Genomic DNA, 21,247 nt, shown 5'->3' with positions numbered 1-21,247 from the left:
ATGTTTTTCAAATGCATCAAGTTGCTCAGCGCTAATGTCGCTAATATAATAGGAGATACTTCTAAGCGTCGTAGCCGCGATCCTAGTCCTAGAACTGGTCTAGCCCTGCCCTGTGATGCTGGAGGAGGGGGAGAAGGGGGGGGGGAGAACTGGATCCTCGTCGTTAGTGGACGGGCCAGTTTAGGATTTAGTGGGGACGTGTAGCGGTGATCGTAACCGGTAAATGTTCGCCTTGGACGTTTGCTCGTTCGAATATAAAACAGTCGCGTATGAAGGCGATGCAGAACGAGACGGAATGCGAGCGCAGAATTACCTATTACCTCTTTGGAAATTTGTATTTCGTCAGAGAGATTGGTTTCTGGGAAATTGAAAGTAGAAAGGCAATAGCGAAAACGAAAACTATACAATATCCCGAATACATTCTTTCGTATGGATTTCATATGGAACAAAACGCGTGTACGTAACGAAGTAACATGCTTGTAGAAATAAAATATATACGGGGATATATTTCTTATTATATACATTTTCTTACTACTTGAATTCCATGATTCTAACAAATATCATACGTGCTTCGAGAAGAACAAATTAAACGAATAAAAATATAAATAAGGACTGTAGACTGTCAAAGTAAGACTGTAGACTTACAAAATAATAATTAGTCCAGTCGATTATTTAAAACTGTTACGAGTGGAATATTACTTGCTGTTTTATTAAAACAGAAATTTTGAATTATTCGCTTATTGTTGAACGACAAATTATATTAAAAATTATATAAATTAAATATTATATAATTATGTAAATTATAAAAATTGTTGGAAATAATATCGGCTATGCCGTCAGTTATTCATCGGACAGTCGAGTTAAAGTTCCTGGTTACTCGCCGCGAAACTTTTGATTGGTGACGTCAAAACGAGGAAATGCATGCTCAACATTCCTACAAAATATATCGAAATAGAAAGGCACATTCAAAAAATAATACTTGCAATCATTTAAAATATCCCAGACATTTATTTTTACTCCAACAATCGATAAATAACCGTAAAATTAACATGACATGAAACTTTTTTTTCATTTCTTCGTTTTCTTATTATTTTGTCACGTTAATTTCACGAATATTTGTTGATGATTAGTACAAACCGAGGTGTTTTAGAGATGTGGTTAATTGTACAAACTGAAATATTTTAAAGATGTAGTTAATCGTTTGCAAGATTAGTACAAACCGAAGTATTTTAGAGATATGGTTAATCGTTTGCAAATATTATCTTTTGAATGTATCTTTTTACTTCGAAATGTTTTGTAAGAATTTTGGGCATGCGTTTCCTTGTTTTTGACATCATAGAGTAATCGCGGTGAATAACCAGGGGCTATATTCTTGAAAAATATCGCATCCAATATTTCAATGAAAAGCTATAGCATACGTTACATGAACTATAGCTCTTTATGGAAATATCGTATGCTATATTTTTCGAGAGTAAGGCCGCAGTTCGATGACTCAGCTTAAGGAAACGAGAGGAAAGAAAAGCCTGACGTCGTTACACAGCAGAAATCAAGAATTCCAGACGAGCACGCTTTCTGAATTCGTTCCTGGCGGACGGCGTGCCACAATGACGCGTTTACCTTTCCTCTCGATACGCGTGTCCCCGATTTCGCGCCGCGCAGGCGCACATGCGCAGACGGAAGCGGAGGCCCTTCGTGAGTCGCTTTCGGCTGTTCTCGGCCGCCTTCGCCTTCGCTTTTCCGCTCGGTGGTTGTGACTGGTGGTTACAAAGCGAGCGCACTGGTGAACGGCGACGGTGGCGGCGAACGCTGGCGTTGCTATGACGCATACTTTTCGGTCGCCATTCGCGGAACACGTCGAGCACGTCGAGCCCCACGACCTGCCAATTGGTGTCTTCGCCAAGATGTCGTACGGCGTCCGAAGAAAATGCGCGGTACGTTCGCGGTGAATGCAATGGGGTTCTCGGTGGGTGGACTTTAAACGAGAACAGTCGACGACAACGGAACGTATGTGTTTACCGTTCTACGTGACGCGTGCTCGAGACCGATCACCGAACACGGAAGCAATCTTCATCCCGCTTCGAGGACACTCGCACAGCTTCCGCGACAAATTCGAAAATCCGCAGGCGCCTCGACCCTCGACGAGTGAGCAACATCTGTGAGCTCGGTGAAACATTTCGTGATCGCATTCTCCGAGAATCTCGGCCTGCTCCAGATTCAATTAGGATTTTTCCGGAGACCTGCGGAGACTGCGGGCGCATGAGCACGTCTCTCAATGATATGCTGTAAAAGCGCGCCGGGAATCATTCTTCGTGTACTTAATTCGGATGTGGACTTTGAGGAGGCGTTAGAGATATGAACGCGTTGTATACTGCTTGCTTGCGACGAATGTGTAAACGTTGAAAATGTTTCACAAGGCTATTACGACTTTCCTTCTGATTTTCATCGTTGCGTCCGCCTACGAGCATACCACCGCGGACCAGTGCGACTGGTCCGGAAGGTTAGTGCTTTCTTTATTTTTCTTTTCTGCTCTGTGTATTCATAAATTTATCTTAAATCATCTGATGGAGTTGCATGTGATCATCAATTTACACTTATTAATATTTTAGTAACAAATTTTGATACAGGTGTTCCACTGATTTTTAATTATTAATACTTCTCACGTAACATTGAATATTACAATGATAAATAATAAATGAAATAATATTAAATATTAAATTCTCAAGAGTTATATTAAACGATATATCAAATAATTAAGTACTTTTAATTAAGCTTATTAAGCAAAAAGTACCAATGCCTGTATACATATTTATTATATATTATAATATATATTCTATGTTGGAAATTTAAATAATTAATGTATTAATTTAAATATTTGAAGACCAAAACAATAAGAATACTTAAAGTTAGATACATATCCCAGTAAGTAAGGAACATTAAATTAACGTTTAGAAACATTGACTTCGTGTGCATTGTTTGGACATTTTTTAATAATATTGCATTTATATTTTTCACATGTTATTTTGCGATATGATTTTTCTGAATGTTGTTTAAACGTTTTAAAAACATTACAAAAAATATATTTTTCAAATGTTACTTTAACATTTACTTGAGATCAATGCAACATCTTAAAAATATTTCTGACAATTAAAACGTTATGGCAACTCTATTTTAACATTATTGAAACTTCCAAATTATGGTCAAAGTATGTTCATAATAATGGTCGATACAATATTAAACACTACATATTTGATAATATTACAGGTTCTTGAATATCATTGTAGTAATGTTATATTAATGATTTCTTGCTTACTGGGATATCTATGTATTGATACTTTTATCTTGAATACTAATTAAATAATTGAATAAAATAATAATATTATTGATAAGCTTTTTTAATAAATTTTTTAATAAAAAGTATTAATAATTAATAAAATATTATTTAAAGCTTCTGATCCTATTACTGTAAAATCCTGTAAAATTATATGCCACTTTCAAAAACTCATAAAAAGATATTTATATGAAAGAACACTTCAACTCACTTGAGTTTATTTGTAAAATGTAGCAAAAACTATCCTTTTTCTTTGATAGTCAATAAATAGTCTTAAAATTAACTTGGCAAAATCATGAGAAAAAGTAGGTTAAGCAGGAAGATTACATATCATATTAATCAATCCAGAGTTCCACAGCAATAGGACCAAGAGTTTTAAGTTCATTAAATATTTATTAAATACTTACATATTAAAACTACTTATTAAATACTATAATCGTGACAAATAGATAAAGATGAATATAAAATTAAAGTAAGTATATATATATATGTATATATATATATATATATATATATATATATATATATGTGTGTATATGTATATATGTATATATATATGTATATGTATATATATACATGTATATATATATATATATGTATGTATATATATATATGTATATATATATATGTATATATATATATATATGTATATATATATATATATACATATATATACATATATATATACACATATATATATATATATATATATATATATATATATATATACACAGTGGAGGAGGAGAAAATGGTGGTGTCCGACCAGTGTATCTGCGTTGCGCCCGGGGTACGGTGTCGTGGCGTTATCCTCGTGGAGCTCTGAGAGTGGTCCTCTCCTTCCCGGTCTCATCCTCGGAGAATTCTATGCCCGGCCACGGTAGTCTAGGTTTCCGTGCCTGCGTCAAGATCTCCGGGCCAGTACGAGTGTTTCTGGAAGGCAACGGCAAGTTGAGGCAAATCTATTCTCCATCAGACGGCAAACACGAGTTATCCCATCGTTGTTTCCGCTCGCGGAAACACGTGGCTGCGCTCTACATGGAATCAGAAGACGATTATTCCTTCAAGAGGGCGAAAGTGAGGCTGCAGTATGATCTGGAGCCAAATTCATTGAAAGGAGGAGCGCTGCATATACCGGACGAGGAGGAAGAGTGTAGACCTTGCTCCATGGAGGAACTGGCCAAGGCTTATTGCCAAAGTGACTTGGTCGCCAGAGGCACCATCAGCGCGGTTCAAAAGCAACTCGATCTGGAAGCTGCAGAATTGGTAGTCAGAGTCACTAAGATCCTGCGTCAAGTGGTCCAAGAGGCAGAGGTAAAAACTTATTTTAATTAGATATTATCTTAAGTATGTACTTAAATATTATGCTTATTTAATTATTTAGGTGTTATATTTAATATATATCTAAATAATTAAATAATTTATATATATTTAATATCTAAATAATTAAATAATTTACACACACTTAGAAATTTACAATAATTAGAAATATGCTCTAACATATTATAATTAGATGTTATATTAAGATGTTACAACATGAAAAAGAATTCTTTTTTAGTTCTCAGTTCTTCTTCCTTTCGAGTCTTTTATAATTGAGCTGAATCACAAGATATAATTCGTGTTGCGACAGGGTAACGAGACGGTATCCGCGAAGAGAAATGTACGCGTGAGGGTCCCGACGGCGTGCGACGCGCGGCACGGCCTTGGCGAATTCGTGATAATGGCCAAACGACGTCTCGGAGACCTGATTTTGGTGTGTGCACCTAGACTGGAGGCGTGGGCTGAAGCTGTACGGGAGATGGACACCGCGCCTTGTGTCCTCAACAGCTAGCGGATTTTAAGGTGATCGCGCATTGGAAAGCTGCATACAAACAACTGCACGCTAAACAACAGGTACGATTACGATATTGTGCCAGCGAAATCGAAGAATGTACGAAGGCGCTGACTTAGCAATACTGTGGCGTGACAAACTGCCGATTCTTTTATAGAAGGTTACACATTGTGTACATAGGGAACATCATTCTTCGTGTACATAGCGCGCACTGTCCATCGGACTATCGATCTCCAAACTGTGATATTATTGTTGCATTAAGAGGAACGTGAAAGAGCGCGCGCGAGCAGCTCTAAAAAGTTGCTCTAATACTCGCTCTAGAGAACAAAGACCACTATATAAAGAATATCTCGCGGATGTCGCGCACTTTCCCTCAGCGGATTTTTCCTCGCGCATCTTTTGCTATATGTATTTTGTAATATTTACGCAGTATAGCTTACAAAATTAAACAAAAAAAAAGTAAAAAATAATCTGAAATATTTCGCAGAGAAAACAACAGATTTTGTAAAATTGCAAATCTTATAAAAAGTTCTATAATAGTATCTAAGCTGTAAATTGCATCAATATTTAAAAGAAGCCGATTTTTCTGGTTTATTCTATTATAAAAGAACTTCAGATACATTCGATTGTCGTTCTCCAGTCTACCTGACTCTCAGGAAAAAAGACTACAGTCTGTTCTACAATATTGTAGACATATGGTGCATGTGTACTGAGCTGTCGGCTATCCCATTATGTTCATTATTGGCCAATATGCGTCCGACATACAACACCGACATAGGACTTATTATAGAACAGGCCTATTTTTCGTTTTCTATAGCTTCTACTTTTTTCACTCTGAGAGAAAGCGCGCGATGATCAGGACACCCTATGTACATCGAAGTTTCACGTACACGAGTACGTCGACTCGCTGCGGAGTTGAATATATTTTGTTTTATATTGGTTACAGTTATATAACAATTGTACAGATTTAATAAGTCGTAAGCGTTTTTTATAAGTTCTGATGCAAATCGGAATAAACTGTTCTTGTCAGTATAGCAGATGAATATGTGCGATATAAATAAAGAAGTTGTCTTGAAAATAAAAGGAATTCATATTTCTTTATCATACGAAATGTATATATGTAAAAGAGAAGTAATCACCTGTGAAGCTTGGTATTTTAATAGGCTAAGTTTGAGCTGATTGGTAGGTATCTCGTGCACAAGAGACACGATTCGTACAGCAATTTCGATACACGAATTTCCTCGATTCGCTCAAGAAAGAATTCCGAAGGAACGAATGGCAATTTACAATAATTTATTTCTGCAAAAACCGTTACAATATACAGCTTTGTATTTGAATTCTAGAACCACAACGTGAGATCGACGATGGTCCAAATCTTGAACGTAAAACATCGTCTGAAAAATCTTTACAAAATATATTTGTTTTATATATTTCAATAAGTTTTATATATATTATATAATGTCGTTGAACTCATGAATCGGCCCTTTCAAAACGTAATTTCTTACGCTTGTATAATAAAAAGTTCCCCTTACGTTTAAGAATATTGTGGTTTTTATCTAACAAAATCACGTTGTGACTCTAGGATTTACATCTATATTAGAATCTCCCTGAGACACGCAAATACACAACGTTCACACATATATCTTTTATAGTATCAAACAAAATGACACAGCCCACAAATCAAGCAACCGGCTAGTACATACAAATCGTATACTCGTTCTTACACATACGATTATACATCCATGAACGTTTCTACGCTTTTTTCCGTCTAAAGATCCATCTACATCAATCGTAATATCACTCATAAGAAAAGAAACGTTGTCTATGAATTATCATCAATCGCCTTAAATAGATGTTAAATAGATATTTTCAAAGCACTCTTAAAAAATATCTAATTCGTTATTGTTAAAGTCAGGCAAACGTCGTAGATCGTAAGAGTTGAAGTTGAGGCAACTTTTATGGTGAATTTGCGACAGCGTTCGAGAGTCGTTGCAACAAACGTTACCATTATTCACGACCGATATCACGCTAGATGTAAGCTGAACTTAATATCGTTGAATAGTATTAACGAAGCAGAAACTAGCAGAACAAGCAGAAGCATTTATTCAGCGGCCGATCGAACAGAGACGGAGAGTAAATCTTTCTGCTGGGACACCCAGCAACACAGTTATTTATGGAGAAATAAAAATTTACGTATTGTTTAATCATTACAATTCGCACGTGGTAAACATAATACGATTCTGCATTCTCGTATTATAATGATTCATTCGTAAAATTGATGTCTTAGCTCGCGTTTGCTCGAAACTTTAATTTTAAGCGACTGTTGAGTTTTATTTTTCCAAATAAAACGTACCAACGCATATTTCTCCTTTACACACTTTGCCGATCGTTAATCACAATATTCGCTCGGCCAATGCAGTTGCAAAATCAATTGCTAAAGCGAAAATAGGATTCTATTACTTCGTGGTTGTTTTTATTTCATATTATACATATGATTCTCAACTTTTCGACAGTTTCGTCGATCACTTGGCAAATTTGCCGATTGTTTGATTTCATTGTAATTCATTCGATAATACCCGTATTTTAACAATAAATTAGCAAAATACATCTTCATCAGCTGCCACGTGATTAAATAATTAATTAAACGGTCACACAAACATCGACACGTATCTCTTTTTCTTCTAGAATAACGCGACGGCTGGCACCGGATTTCTAATATTTACACTTGTACAGTTAAACAATCTGCAGCAAGTTTTGCACTTAACATTGATTAAATCATTTTACTTCTCTCTATGCATCTCTCTCTATCTCTGTTACTCCCTTTCGTTCACTATATTTTTTTTGTAATATTCTAAAAACAACACTCACTCGTAGCGAGTCTAATCTCCCCTCCCCTTCTTTCATTAATTTTTATAAATGTAAAAATAATATCCGTAATGTAACTTATAACGGACGATATCACAATCTTTCTTCTCCTCTCTTTCTTTGTCAACACACCCGCGTAACACGTAACAGGTTGAACGCACTCGGCGGTGTGTAAACAACGTAATAACGGTAACATTAAGAAATTGTGTAAAAATAGCTAGAGCTACATCATTCTCGTCCACGAAGTTCGAAAGTCTCCTCATTTTTTTTATCTCTCGCGGATATCTTTCACGAAAATCTTAATGAAATCGTTGTATTAGGAAAGAAAAATTTCTCCAACCTCCTGACACGATCGTATAAAAAACATGATCACAGAAAGGAATATATGAAGTCAGTACGAATAGAAAGTATAAAACTAAAAAAAGGTTAAACGAGGAGACACTTTTCGCCGACGTAAGACGATCTCACTTTTACGTCGCAACAAACGGATAATTTGGGCAGAGTGGTAGGACTAAATCGTCCATATTTGGCAGGACAACTAGTTTTTCGAATTCCCTGAGCAGCTTGGTCTCAATCCACTTGGTCACGTAAACGATGTTGACGGCCCTTTCGCCGAGAGCTGGTTTCACGGTAAGAGCGATCTTCGGAACTGACTTGAAGCCGTACCACAGTCGATCAGACGGTGGCGGAGGGATGTTCACCGATAAGCAGCCCTCGATGCCAGACACGCTGACCATAAAGCGAATCTCCATGTTAGAGACACCCTCCATCGCTCTTCGTATGTAAGACAATTCCGTGGCCTATAGAATAGTTGTCTTGTTTAATTAATCAGTTCGACAAAACTTAAGGCCATTGTTGAATCGCTTACACCATTATATCAGTAATAACAAATCAAACACTTGGTGGATTTAGCTTTCAGATTGGAAGCCTTGTGCATTTTCTGCATTTGTTTTTAACGATTCGTGAACATTTCAGTTCACTTCATCAAAGAAAAAAATTACCTGGGGCCCTATTTCGTAACTACTTATCGACAATTGTCGGATCGATAGACTATTCGTTATTGGAGTTAATGACAGTTTCGTTATCGTTGCGCAGCTTTTCTACGGTATACAAAAGCTGCGCAACGATAACGAAATTGTCATTAACTTCAATAACGAATTACAGAATCCTAGCTGGCGTTGTATTCCGATTGAAAACAAATTCACAAAAGCGATTCCAATTCGCAAGCTAAACGCAATTTCTTCACAACATAAATATCAAATTGAGTACTTAATTAATTAATCAAGTTGTAAATTGCTCGCTTACGTGTCGGAAATATTTGTTGGCTGTCAACTTGTCGACCATGCTGAGGAATTTTTTGCCGGAGGATTGTGTCGGCCTGTAATACACGGAATTCTATCGTTTGTCATGTATCATTTACGAGCTATTATATCGATCATATTCAGAAACCTCATGTAACATTGATTATACATGTCTATATAATCTTAAGACTATATTTTTGTCTTTCTTTGATAGAAAGATTATATTTCTCTGATTATATATTTTCGTATTTTCGTAATCGCGTGGTTGAATAGAAGAGAAGAATAGCTGAGAATTGAAACGATTGTTACTTGATTTAGGAATCGACTTACGTGCCGTCCTTGTGGTCGCACGACGCGATATTTCCGACATCTTCGTCTTCTGTAGATGTCTCCGGGCTATCTTCCACGTCGCTGTCGAACATCGGTGACCTAGTGGGAACCGACTTTTCGTCGACGTCACCGGGAATGGTGTTCGCGCGCGTCAGCTTCATCAGGTTTAGCTTCGTTTCTACAGTCATCGTCAGATACCCTTTATAGGTGATATTCAAGTCGAGCCATAGCCCGCGTTCGTCGAGCATCGGCTTGGTAATCTTATGAATCGTCGGAGCATCTTGTCCGATCACCAATTCCGACACCAGGAGACTCTCCATGAAATACGGAAGCTTTATGTTGGAGAGCTTACGCTGGATCTTGTCCTGAATGAGATTGATCGTTTCCGGGCAACAGTGCATGTCAAACAACAGTCGTCCCAGAAGGCAATTCGTCCAGAGAACGTCGTTCTCTCTAGAAGAACTCTCAGGGTCCATCTGAAAGATCAATTGCTCGATCAGCGATACAAGGATTCCCGAGTTAATTCGATTGCGGCGTCGCTTACGTCCAGGTACTTGCTCATATACGTGTTGTAGCTGACTTCGGGAGACACGTCGAGCAATTTCGCTTCTGCCACATCCGACTGCGCTAAAGTTGAGTTTCCGCAGGTCATGGAATCGTTTACAGAGCAGGTGGAGTGTCGTTTGTTCGAAATGGACGCTGCTAATGTCAATCTTCGAAACCTGAGAAACCATTCGCCGAAATCGGCAATGATATATTCTAAATCTGTCTTAACTTTATAAATTGCAAATTTCGAAAATGAAGAAGCTAATTTAACACGATTCTTTTGTGTTTGTTTTAACTGATTTAGAGAGCGTTTTGGAAAAAGTCTTACCAGTCTTCCTTTTCTCGATCGGCGCGTGCAAACACATACATCTTATATTTTGTAATCTCCTCGTCGTCGTGACAATCCTCGTAAATACTTCTAAGGGATTTTGATTGCGAAAGGTCGTCTTCATCTTCGTCTTCGTCAACTTTTAACTCCTCTTCTTCGTTGTCCTTGAAAGCTTCTAATCTGGAATCTTCATCTTCACTCTTTGTTTCTTCTAAGGTGCTTTCATCACCTTCTTTATTGGTTTCTTCCGTCTGGAGAATCTTCTTCTCGTCCTCAGTTTCATTTTCAAGCCCATCCGCCGAAACGTTCAATATTGTGCTGTCTATCAATGCTCCGCGATCCATCGTGATACAAATTGGATATTTCTTGCTCCATCTCCTGCGTAAACAAATAACTTTATTCAAAGAGAGAATCCGTTTTATAATTCAAAACGCAAATTTTGGAAGTAAAGGAGAAAATAGTAAAAGCATTATTTATGAAAAATTGACTACAACATGTAATCAATTACTTCATAATAATTATTTCTTGGTATTACTGCTACAACTCGTAAGAAAAAAGAAATATATATCTATATAGGATAAAAATATACAAGATGTTCTTTCTAAATAACTCAAGATGATTTTTATAACGTCAGTAAAAAAGCAAGATAGCGAAATTTTTATTAATGTATTAAATATCTCATTAGTACTATGCAACTTTTTTATCAAACTTTTGTTCACAAAAGCTGCTCGCGACTAATTTAAGGTCGTCAAATTAGAAGAGTCGTCTTTATGTATACATACATAATATATGTACACATATGTACATATAAAATTAATAATGCATAATTATTTTTTTCGAGTATCAATATATACTATGAATATATATAATTTATATATTATAAATACATATTCGTGCATAAAAATCAATATATATTTCAATAAATATCAATAAACCAATTAATATAATTTAAAATTGATTTAAAATCAATATATATTTCATATCACATTACCTTCTTCGAATAAGCCCGTCCGGTAACAGCTCCACTTTTGCACCGGTGAGATTGTACACGCGTTTTTTGGTAAACTTGTACTTCCGCTTTGGCTCATCCCACACTGTTCTCTTTGGTACTTTCATCCTGGTCTCCATAACGCGCAGCATACCACCTTCGAGACTGAAGAAGACTGATTTTGTGCGCGCTACGTGATAGTTATTAGGGTCGTAGGTGTACGGCAGTTCGTTCAACCATCCTTCGTATCTTTCTTGGACCGCGTGCTCCTCTGCCGCCGGTATCTCCAATACCGGCATTACTGTGTGCGCAGGCTCATCCTCCAACGGTGTCGCTAAGACCTCTTTGATTTTTTGCACTAGCTTGTAAACCGTCAGCGTGGCGAAAACTCCTATGGAAAAGCCAACTAAGTGCGCGGGCAACGGAATAAGATAGCAGAAAGCTAACACGAAAAATAGCAGTGCGGTCAGTTGCTTCGTGAGTTGCTGTAGCACGTGATCCTTCAAACGGGAGAGCAACTCGCTGAATTTCACTTCCCGTTTATTCGGGACGTAATCATCTGAGTGGCCGGACAAATAGCTCGTTGTGTCGCTCCTCTTGTCCTCAGTATTAAAATCAACCTGGGACTCGAGAAGAAGTGCCTCAGGAACATCCTCGGGAAACTCTGCGGCTTCGACACCGCTCTCCACACTATCGTCCTGAGAGTTTTTGGTTTTCAAGCCGGTTCTCACCTGGGAGAAGAATCTCGCGGTATTACTCTTACGACGAGCCCCACCCGACTCCTTCTCCTGTTTCTCATTGACATTTTCGTCGGTCGGCGTGATATCGCCGAGATCCTCAGAATCGCTGATGCTAGAATTGTCCTTGTTGATTCGTTTCTTCTTCTTCTGCTTTTTATCGCTCTTTATCTCGGAGAGTTTTTCCTCGAACGTTTTTGTGATCTTTCCCTTGATCTCCGATAGCATCTTCCACGGATCTGAGGATGGTGGAGTACCTTCCGATAAATTGCCATCGACAGAACGTCTCCCCGACTCGTTCTCCATTCCTTGACCATTGTCACTGCTCTTAGAAGGGCTTGATGGAATTCTTCCCTTGTCGGACTCTGGGGTGAGACGTTTCTCATCGTCTGATGAACTTGGATATAATTCCTCCAGCTCATCATCATTGGCTCGGTAATGGATTACTGGCACAGATGTAGTAATAGGCTTACCTTTGTAAGATAAAGAGAGAATCAGTCAATAAAAGATTTATCATGTGTGATAAGAAATTAGGTAAGTATTCAGAGAACACTTTATCTTCCCAATAATATATATTGCAGAAAAGATGGTTAAAAGTGATTTCTAGAAAGAACTAATATAAGAATATCGATTTTCAAGATATTGTGAAATAAAATTTTAAATTTTAAGTCTCTGAGATAGCATAAGTTGTACTGTTGTAAACAGTATGTTTATATGAGTCAGTTCCTGTGAGTACAATATGAGAACAAATGGGTAAAGATAATAAAAAGGAACCCTCCAATATATACTAAAAGCAAGTTTTGAAAAGATTAATAACAGCTCCTACACAACCTTTAAATCAAAATATATAGTGAAATTTATAAAGAATTATTTTAATGAGATAAGTTAAATTCAAAACTTACACAGGAATCTTTGCTAATATTTTTAGAATCTGTTATTTTAATATAAGACAAATTTATTGATTTTGTAAAGCTAAAGATTTTTTCAACAACAATAACAAAATGTTTTTTATATATTCATGTAATACATATGACAAAGTAATTTGCATGATTCAGTGTTGAAAGCAGTTTAAACATTGCCAGAAATAGATGAAAATGGTTGCTGACAATGTAGCTATTTTATAAGAAATATAAATAAAGGCTTTTTAAATAGAAGCTAAATAAAAGAGATTGATACAGTATTAAATTTCATTTTGTTACACCTCAACAACCAATGCCATCCTTCACTTGCTGAAATTGCTCGTTCTTGCTGAAAATCACACATTTTCAATTGCCTTCCTTACGATATTTTTTATAACGTACTAAGATATTAATATAAAAATGAGAGAAGTCACTTTTTAAATGTATTTACCTTTACTGAATATTATTTAAAGATTGTTGTATAACAAACGAGTTTACATATCGTATGTATACTTAGTCCATACTCACCCTTTATCATCCCCAATGTGATCCTACCCGGACTATGTTTGTTGCTCATCGTTGATCGTTCCGGAAAGCCACTGGACGGGAGCTAAAAGCTGTCGTCGTGCTGGAAGCTTATCAGCGAGTGCCACAACATTGAGTCGAGTGTTCTTGGAATCCAAACAAAGTCCGATATTTATTCGTAGTCACGACGTTTTCCGTTGTATCGTGATTAAATAATTAAAATCGCGTGACGACACATCGAGCACTGTCGTTTTTATGACGGTGATTAATGATAACGATCAGCAGGTGCTATTCGCGCGGTTCGACGGTTCGTACATCTGACATCTTTCGAAAAATTCGCTATATTTTCACTGGACACTGTGCCTTAAAAGCCGATATACAACGCAAAATGAAGAGATTAAAGGGTAAGTCACTGCACACGAAAATGCCTGACAGACTCGCTGATTGGCTGCGCAACAAAGAACATGTGAATTCTTCACAAGTTGATAGCGGATAGCGCGTCTTATAACCTCATTTCGTGGAAAGCGCGATCTCGTCTGTCGTATGTGATCGGCATATCTTACGGTTTGCATCATCGTGTATGATTACTCAGCTTATTTCTACTTCGACTTAACTTCAAGTATTTTTGTTGCATCACTTAGCCGCTGTATCATAAGTAAGTACTCGCAATCGTACGCGATTTAGCTTTGGTCGTGATTTTAGGTTAGGACAGTATTCCTTTCGTAGTTGTTTTGCAAAAAAAATACAGTTTGTATATTTTCTACGTTGAATCATAAGCTGGAGCTGATGGATTGCGAATTGATTTCAGGGCGGTAACGAGACTTATTCATGAACAGTATAGGTGAGACGTGCAACGAAGCGAAACAACAGTATGACTCTTGTTTCCACACGTGGTTTTCCGAGAAATTCTTGAAAGGTGATACGAGTGACAACACATGCTCGCAATTATTCAAAGTATATCAGCAATGTATCAAGGTAATTAAAGCAAAATTGTATCTTGCTGTGTATCTTTAGGTACTCTGCGAGCTTATGACGTATGAAAAAGATAGAAAGAGTGCAACATGGAGGATTGCAGTGAATTGAAACAAAAGTACGATGCCTGTTTCAATAGTTGGTTCTCTGAAAAGTTTTTAAAAGGGGACACCAACGATTCAATATGTGCTTCTTTGCTTAAAGTTTATAAAGATTGTGTAGCGGTAAGTCCTTCAAGAGTCTCTTCTCGCAGAGTATATTCTTTGTAAACTACTTATTTAAGAAAAGAATATCATGAAATAATATAATGCAAAAATGAATATACAATATCAGTAATTTTCCATTTGTGTGTTTTAGAAAGCTATGAAAGAGCAGCATATTGAGCTCAAAGAAGTGGAGACAAACTACTTAGAAACTGAAAAAGAAAGGAAGCCACACAGTTGACAGAGAAATGCTCGCAACATGTGCCTCGTTCAAGCTTGCATTCAGTGTGGGTCATTTAAAAATCACTGGTAGTAACAACAAAGCAATTATTTTGCTTATACCTTGTTATTTTTTACTAGAAAATAAAATGATTATTATTGTAATAAATAGTTATTGTTATAGTTATTATCTAGTTCCATATCTTGTACTTATCATTGCCAAAATTATGTTGTCTAAACTATATGTTTTACACATCTTGCAGTATTTTACACATGGTACTTGTGTAACAGTAAAATTATAAATTGTATCGTGACGGAAATCATGCTATATTTTACACGCTGTAGAAAACTTATTTGCAGAATAACTTGTTTATACTTCAAATAGTCTGTAATTTTTATTGAATTCTCCCAACTCTTTCCGACCTTGGAGACAAAATTGTACGAAAGAAAGCATGTTATTTTTTGTAAAAACAGAATGTAGTGTACTAAATAATATATGAAATAATAGTAATATATGGAAATAAATATTCTATATATAATTTATAGAGACAATTTTTGCCTTTGACCTATTATTTTTTTAAGATACATTTGTTCGAAAAACAAAAAAAACATTTAATACTATGTGGTAAATCATTTGCTGGAAAAAATATATTAATCGAAAGAATGTTCCAAAACATGTTACGATCAATCAAAAGCTATGATATCGACTATTTCAACGTATTACACACAAACGCCTGTCTCTCGCGCTTTGTCTCTCTTCCTCTTTCATTCATATTGATGTATCTATATTAACGTAATATGATATTTAAAATATTAACAAACGTTACAAACGTAACATTTATAATAGTGTGCTCAAGTGTTCCCGTGTAAATTCGTATAAGTAGAAAAGTTCTTCGTTCGCTAATGAAAGAAATGTAATGATGAAGATGCGCAGACTTAGCTCATCGTCCGCCATGCAACGGGAGAAAAAATGTTCGCTCGCACCTCCTGGTGCACAACCAAGTTAATCGCTGTCTTTGGACTCCGCGTCGGACGAGGGCGGTGTACTCTCAACCGGCATTTCCGCATCGCTGTCGTCCGACTGATCGCGTTTTTTCTTCGCTGTTTTGTTGTCCTCCGCGGGTCGCTTTTCGCTCTTCTTCTTCTTCTCTTTCTCTTTCTCTTTCTCTTTCTCGTCCGCACTGTCCCCGTCATCGGAGCGTTTTTTCTCGGACTTTTTGCTCTCGTCGCTGCTGCTGCCGTCGTCACTAATGTATTCTTTGCTCTTAAAAGAGCTGCCACTCATTAGCTTACTGGATGAGTCTCTTTTCGTTTCCTTCTTCTTTTTCGGTTCCTTCTCTTTCTTGTCCTTTGACTTGCTGCCTCCGCTTGCCTCGTACTCCTTCATCGACACCGCATATTCCTCTTTGGCCTTGACCGCTTTGGCCTCCCATTCCGACTTGTCTTTCAGCTCCCGCCACATCTCGCCGCCCTTCTTCGCGATCTCCGTCACGGCAATGCCCGGGTTATCCGCCTTGATGCTCTCGCGCGCACTGTTCAGCCACAACATAAACGCCGTCGGCGGCCTCTTGGGCTTGTTCGCGTCCTTCTCCTTCTTTGGCTTTCGCGGCTTACGCGGTTTCTCCGACACCGTCTTCGCCGATTTGGACTTCTTCTCTTTTTTCTCCTTCTTCTCCTTCTTCTCCTTGTGACTAGCCGCAGACGCGTCCGAGTCTTCACCACTCTCAGAACTGCGGGGATTGCTGTCGTATTCTTCAGCAACGTCGCTTTCGTCTTGATTTGGATTAAAGTCTTCGTCGGTCGACCCTTCCTCAGAATCTTGATTCTCTTCGCCGTCCCGTTCCTGCGCCTCCGCTTTCACACGCGCCAGGTAAGCGTCCGGTTCATCCTCCTGGTCGCTGTCGCCGAAGTCCTGATCATAATTGAGCTTATCGCTCTTGCCACGGTTTTTAACGCGCAGCTTTTTCAGCGTGATGAAGTCGAACAGCTTGCCGTACTCCTCCTTCTCGATACTGCTGAACGTGTGCACTACTCCGCTCGTGAGTTCAATCTCGAAATCGAATGATCTGGTGGAGCCACCGCCGCGGGCAAAATTCACTGACGCGATTTCCTCGAAACGTATGTGTATCGGCGGTTTGTGCACATAAATGAAGCCACGCTCCAACGGATACAGGTAGCCAGCAGCGGCTTTGAATGAGCAGCCAATCGCAGGAGTTCCGGTGTGACCTGTGAAGTGTCCGGGCCCGGTCAGCTTGCGGTTAATGATCACTTTCATGACCTATAATGCAAACGAGTGGTTTATGAACAAAGTTCAAGCAATGAACTATTTAAACATGGTTCTTAGATATACAATCAAGTGAGGGAAAGATAGAAAATGAGAGCCAGTCGCGGTTGTTGGTGCGAATATTGAACTATGGGTGATAATATCTGACAATATCAAAGCATGTGCCCAATATTGCGAAACGTACATTGATACTGTCAGACATCATTATTCTCACATAATTTAATAATAGTAATAACAATCGCGACTGGTTCTCTTTCTCTCACAATATTCGAATAATGATCTAAAGATAATAAGGTAAGTCTATGAACCTTGCCGAGCACCTCGTACGTCGGTCCTGCCAACTCCTTAGTCAATTTGTCCTCATACTTCTCTTTCAGTTCTTTTTCAGTAAACGGCAATTCAATGAAGGTTTCTTCCTCTTGCTTAAATAGCAGCACCAGATAATGATACCGTGTTTGACCTTGCTTTATAGGAGGATCTAAGCTTACGACGAAATACATCTGCCGATTGTCCTTATGAGGTAGCAGGAAAAGTCTTAAAACAGCTGACATAGGGATTTTATAATCAAATGTCTTTCCGTGAAGCTGAAAAAAGGTCTGGAAGATTTTGATGTCGTAACGACCGCGTGGTGTCAAACAATAAATTTCCTTAAATATGGCGATTGCGTCACCGCTCACACTGATTACAGAGGCCTTCTCCATCACCTGTTATAATCAACAAATAAATTAGTTTTTTTCAATGGACTTTTATTTAACTTTTATTTTATATGTAGATATATTTTTTTCTTTACACACATGTATGTTTCAGAAATATTATATATGTATGTATATATATATATATGTGTGTGTGTAAAATAAACGAATTTTATATATATATATATATATATATATATATATATATATATATATATATAATTCATTTATTTTGTAAATTTATAGATCTTATCTTACCTGTTGATGAAACGCTTCTACAGGATCTTGATCTGCACTGTCACTAACAGGAATATGAAATCTCATTTCCATCAAACTAACTGGAGCATCGTCATTCTGATGGAACTCCAAAGTTACCTCATTCTTTCCTGTGTTACACTGTGAGACATCATACAAAGGTATTTCAAAAGCGGTATGATGACCAACGTCAAAACTCAAGACAGAACCTGTGAACTTAGCAGTGCCCCAATTCCAACCCTTCAAACTCAGTTCTTTCTCTAAAGTTTCCTTTTTGTAATTTACAGAAAAGAATTTTGCTATCTTTTCTTGGTCGGCTTCTTTGAAACCTCTGAAGCGATGCAGAGTGCCATTTTTTAAGAAGATACGTAATCCCCAGGTGCCAATAAATTTCTGATAGTTTACCATTTCCATGTCTGAAGCAGAGATTTGCTCTACCTTACCAGTTTTCTGACTCTTAAAAATTAGATGCTGATCAGTCAATTTCAGTTTACCTGGTGTCTGGTGAGGAAAAACAAGACAATCTTAATCAACACATTCATGTATTTTCATCGAGTTTGGGATCAAGAATTTATTAATTAAATATCAGCATTACACGTGGCAGAGAAGATGCCGTTAGTTTAATTGTATTGTGAGGTTACGGATCACGGGAAGTCTCCTCTTTTTATTATTAATTACAAATAAAAATTTGTACTATTAATTACAATCAATTGTGCAAGACTATATGAAAAGCAACCAAAGTTTCTTACCATAGCACCCTTAACTTCAGCGACAATATCAGGATATTCTAGAAAATCCATTTTCTTTGCTATCGATTTTTCTTCTAAAAGTATCAAGAAAGTGTTTGCTTATAATCGGACAATTATAAAATCTCAGTAAATTGTGTATTCCAAATACAAACACTCGATCCTAACCTTACAACTTTACCGCCGACGCGCTATTCTTAAAAACCATCACCCATGTATCTAAAAACTTTCTAGTAAAGTTTAGAACGCAAATATATGATGTCACGTCCGATCATTGAATAAAGAATACCAGGGCTACATTTCAAAACTCTACCGACGGGTAGAGTACATTTAATTGTCCAATCATGATAAAGAAATTCTAGTTAGCTTTGCTCTTATTGGTCAATTAAATGCTACTCGTCGAGTAGAATTTTGGAACGCAGCCTAGGAGGATGGAAAAATCACACGGGTCCTTGAGCCGGGTGATGATGACGTCAAACTTCTTCCTGTACGATGGCTGCGTTCCGAAATGCACTGCCAGTACTGAAAATCTATAGTTTATGTTACGTATATTATAGAATTTCAGTATTAACAGTGAATTTCGTAACATAGCCCCAGGATGCAAATCTATGCAGCGGAATAGCGGAGCGTGGGACTAGAGCAGAACCAATCATGAGTGGAAGCAATCATGAGCGAAAACTGTGGAACGCGCGTGATTGGTTCCGCTCTCGTTTCGCGCTCCGCTATTCCGCTGCATGGGTTTGTACTAAGACTGATATTACATGTGTCGTACGACAAGCTTTTCGGATATGTTTATTGGTTGACAAACAGAGAACCTAGAGATAGAGATAGGAATTATAGAGAAATAATCAATTGTGATTGATAAATTTCTTACGGCTTAAAGCTTACTACACCTATTGTAAATCGGGACTTAGTCCCGATCCAGTCAAGTCAAGGGTATCAGATTGGGCTATTTTTCTCGATTTGGGCTACTTGGCAAGCAATTTTGCGAGTAAAAATGTCTTTTTAGCGACCGATCGCAAATTGGGCTAGATCGGTTTTTAGCCGAGCGAAAATTGGGCTAGTTCCGATTGAATCTGTGTACACTCAAGTCCGTATCAGACTACGGATTAAGATTGAGATTAAATTGAAAATTGACCAATCAGAGCAAAGTTCACCAAACTTAAGCTTAGTGAATTTTGCTCTGATTGGCTAAATTTCAATTTAATCTCAATCCTAATTTATAGTCTGATACGGGCTCAGAGGCAAGTATGGTGTCTCTCGGCGAGCCCGTATACGTCTGTCAAATAGTCGAAAGCGACAACAGGCATATACGGAGGGCGTACTGTACGTCTTACGTACAACGCGAGAGAAGCGAAGAAGACACGTAGGGGAAGTGGTGGGAGACATTTCGATGTTGCATCTTTTTCGCACGTCGTCCGATCGAGAGAGAAAACATCAGCAGACGTTACAGTTGTTAGTGGTGTCTTCTCTCTCAATAGCTCTTGATCAGTATTATACTCCTGTTTTCTTACTGGATGTAATAATAGCATGTTCGACTGGTTCTGGGTTAACCTACTCTGGATTATTCAGCCTACGTTTATTGGTCGAACAAGTACTTATAAGCTTTATAATTGGCTAGTAGAGACTTATGACGTCATTAATTGCTCTCGGAGCGATTAACCCAGGACCAATCGAACACGCTATAAGTTCCAGTGGCATGCTAGGAATGCTGCGTTTTAATTGGTGTATTACTAGCGTGTCACTAGACCGATACTAAAATAAGGCTGAGTTCCCACTGAGCGCGTCATGGGTCGCGTCGTCTGCTGCGTCACGAGTTAACCAATCAAATCCTCTAATTGGGATGATACGCGTGCGACGTACGACACACTTGTTCCAATGGAACGATTTGATTGGTTAACTCGTGACGCAGGCAAACGACGCGACACGTGACGCGCTCATTGGGAACTCAGCCTTAAATCGTAAGAAATTGACCAACCACAGTTGATTATTTTTAAAATAATCGACTGTGGTTGGTCAATTTATTACGACTTAAAGATTAAAGCAAGGTTGTGGACAAACTCTTATGGCTCTCGCAACCAGGGGTACTATTCCGTTCCCGCATACCGACAGTTGTCGAATCGGTAGGCGTCGTTGCGCAGCTTTTTTATACCGTGGAAAAACTGCGCAACGACACCTACTGATCCGACAACTATCGGAAC

General features: G+C 37.9%; 3 protein-coding genes across 6 annotated transcripts; 2 read left to right on the top strand and 1 right to left on the bottom strand.

The window, feature by feature from the left end:
• The first annotated feature begins 1,740 nt into the window (after positions 1-1,740).
• On the top strand, positions 1,741-6,239 carry LOC116844346 (meteorin-like protein). The gene is made up of 3 exons (XM_032815756.1): positions 1,741-2,497; positions 4,063-4,639; positions 4,956-6,239. Exons 1-3 carry the CDS (start codon positions 2,403-2,405, stop codon positions 5,154-5,156), a joined length of 873 nt encoding a protein of 290 aa, XP_032671647.1. The 5' UTR covers positions 1,741-2,402; the 3' UTR covers positions 5,157-6,239.
• A 193-nt stretch (positions 6,240-6,432) lies between these two features.
• LOC116844460 lies at positions 6,433-19,313 on the bottom strand. Its single transcript, XM_032815976.1, has 11 exons — positions 19,050-19,313; positions 18,304-18,801; positions 17,662-18,057; positions 16,074-17,347; positions 13,679-13,749; positions 11,518-12,724; positions 10,527-10,904; positions 10,197-10,374; positions 9,653-10,128; positions 9,327-9,399; positions 6,433-8,821 (listed from the first exon to the last, which is right to left on the bottom strand). Exons 1-11 carry the CDS (start codon positions 19,098-19,100, stop codon positions 8,492-8,494), a joined length of 4,932 nt encoding a protein of 1,643 aa, XP_032671867.1. The 5' UTR covers positions 19,101-19,313; the 3' UTR covers positions 6,433-8,491.
• On the top strand, positions 14,160-15,612 carry LOC116844347 (TP53-regulated inhibitor of apoptosis 1-like). 4 transcript variants are annotated; one of them, XM_032815760.1, is made up of 4 exons: positions 14,177-14,330; positions 14,484-14,591; positions 14,690-14,871; positions 15,005-15,612. In XM_032815760.1, exons 3-4 carry the CDS (start codon positions 14,737-14,739, stop codon positions 15,089-15,091), a joined length of 222 nt encoding a protein of 73 aa, XP_032671651.1. In that variant the 5' UTR covers positions 14,177-14,330; positions 14,484-14,591; positions 14,690-14,736; the 3' UTR covers positions 15,092-15,612. The 4 variants fall into 4 exon arrangements, with proteins under 4 accessions (XP_032671648.1, XP_032671651.1, XP_032671649.1 ...); XM_032815761.1 differs by lacking the exon at positions 14,177-14,330 and adding an exon at positions 14,335-14,377; XM_032815757.1 differs by lacking the exon at positions 14,690-14,871 and having other exon boundaries at positions 14,160-14,330; positions 14,484-14,650.
• Positions 19,314-21,247: the final 1,934 nt, after the last annotated feature.

The sequence above is a fragment of the Odontomachus brunneus genome, unplaced genomic scaffold, assembly GCF_010583005.1.
Source record: "Odontomachus brunneus isolate Ranch 3 - 2012 unplaced genomic scaffold, Obru_v1 Obru_scaffold_041, whole genome shotgun sequence".
Classification (NCBI taxonomy): domain Eukaryota; kingdom Metazoa; phylum Arthropoda; class Insecta; order Hymenoptera; family Formicidae; genus Odontomachus; species Odontomachus brunneus.
This window is presented reverse-complemented; position numbering and strand designations above follow the sequence as displayed.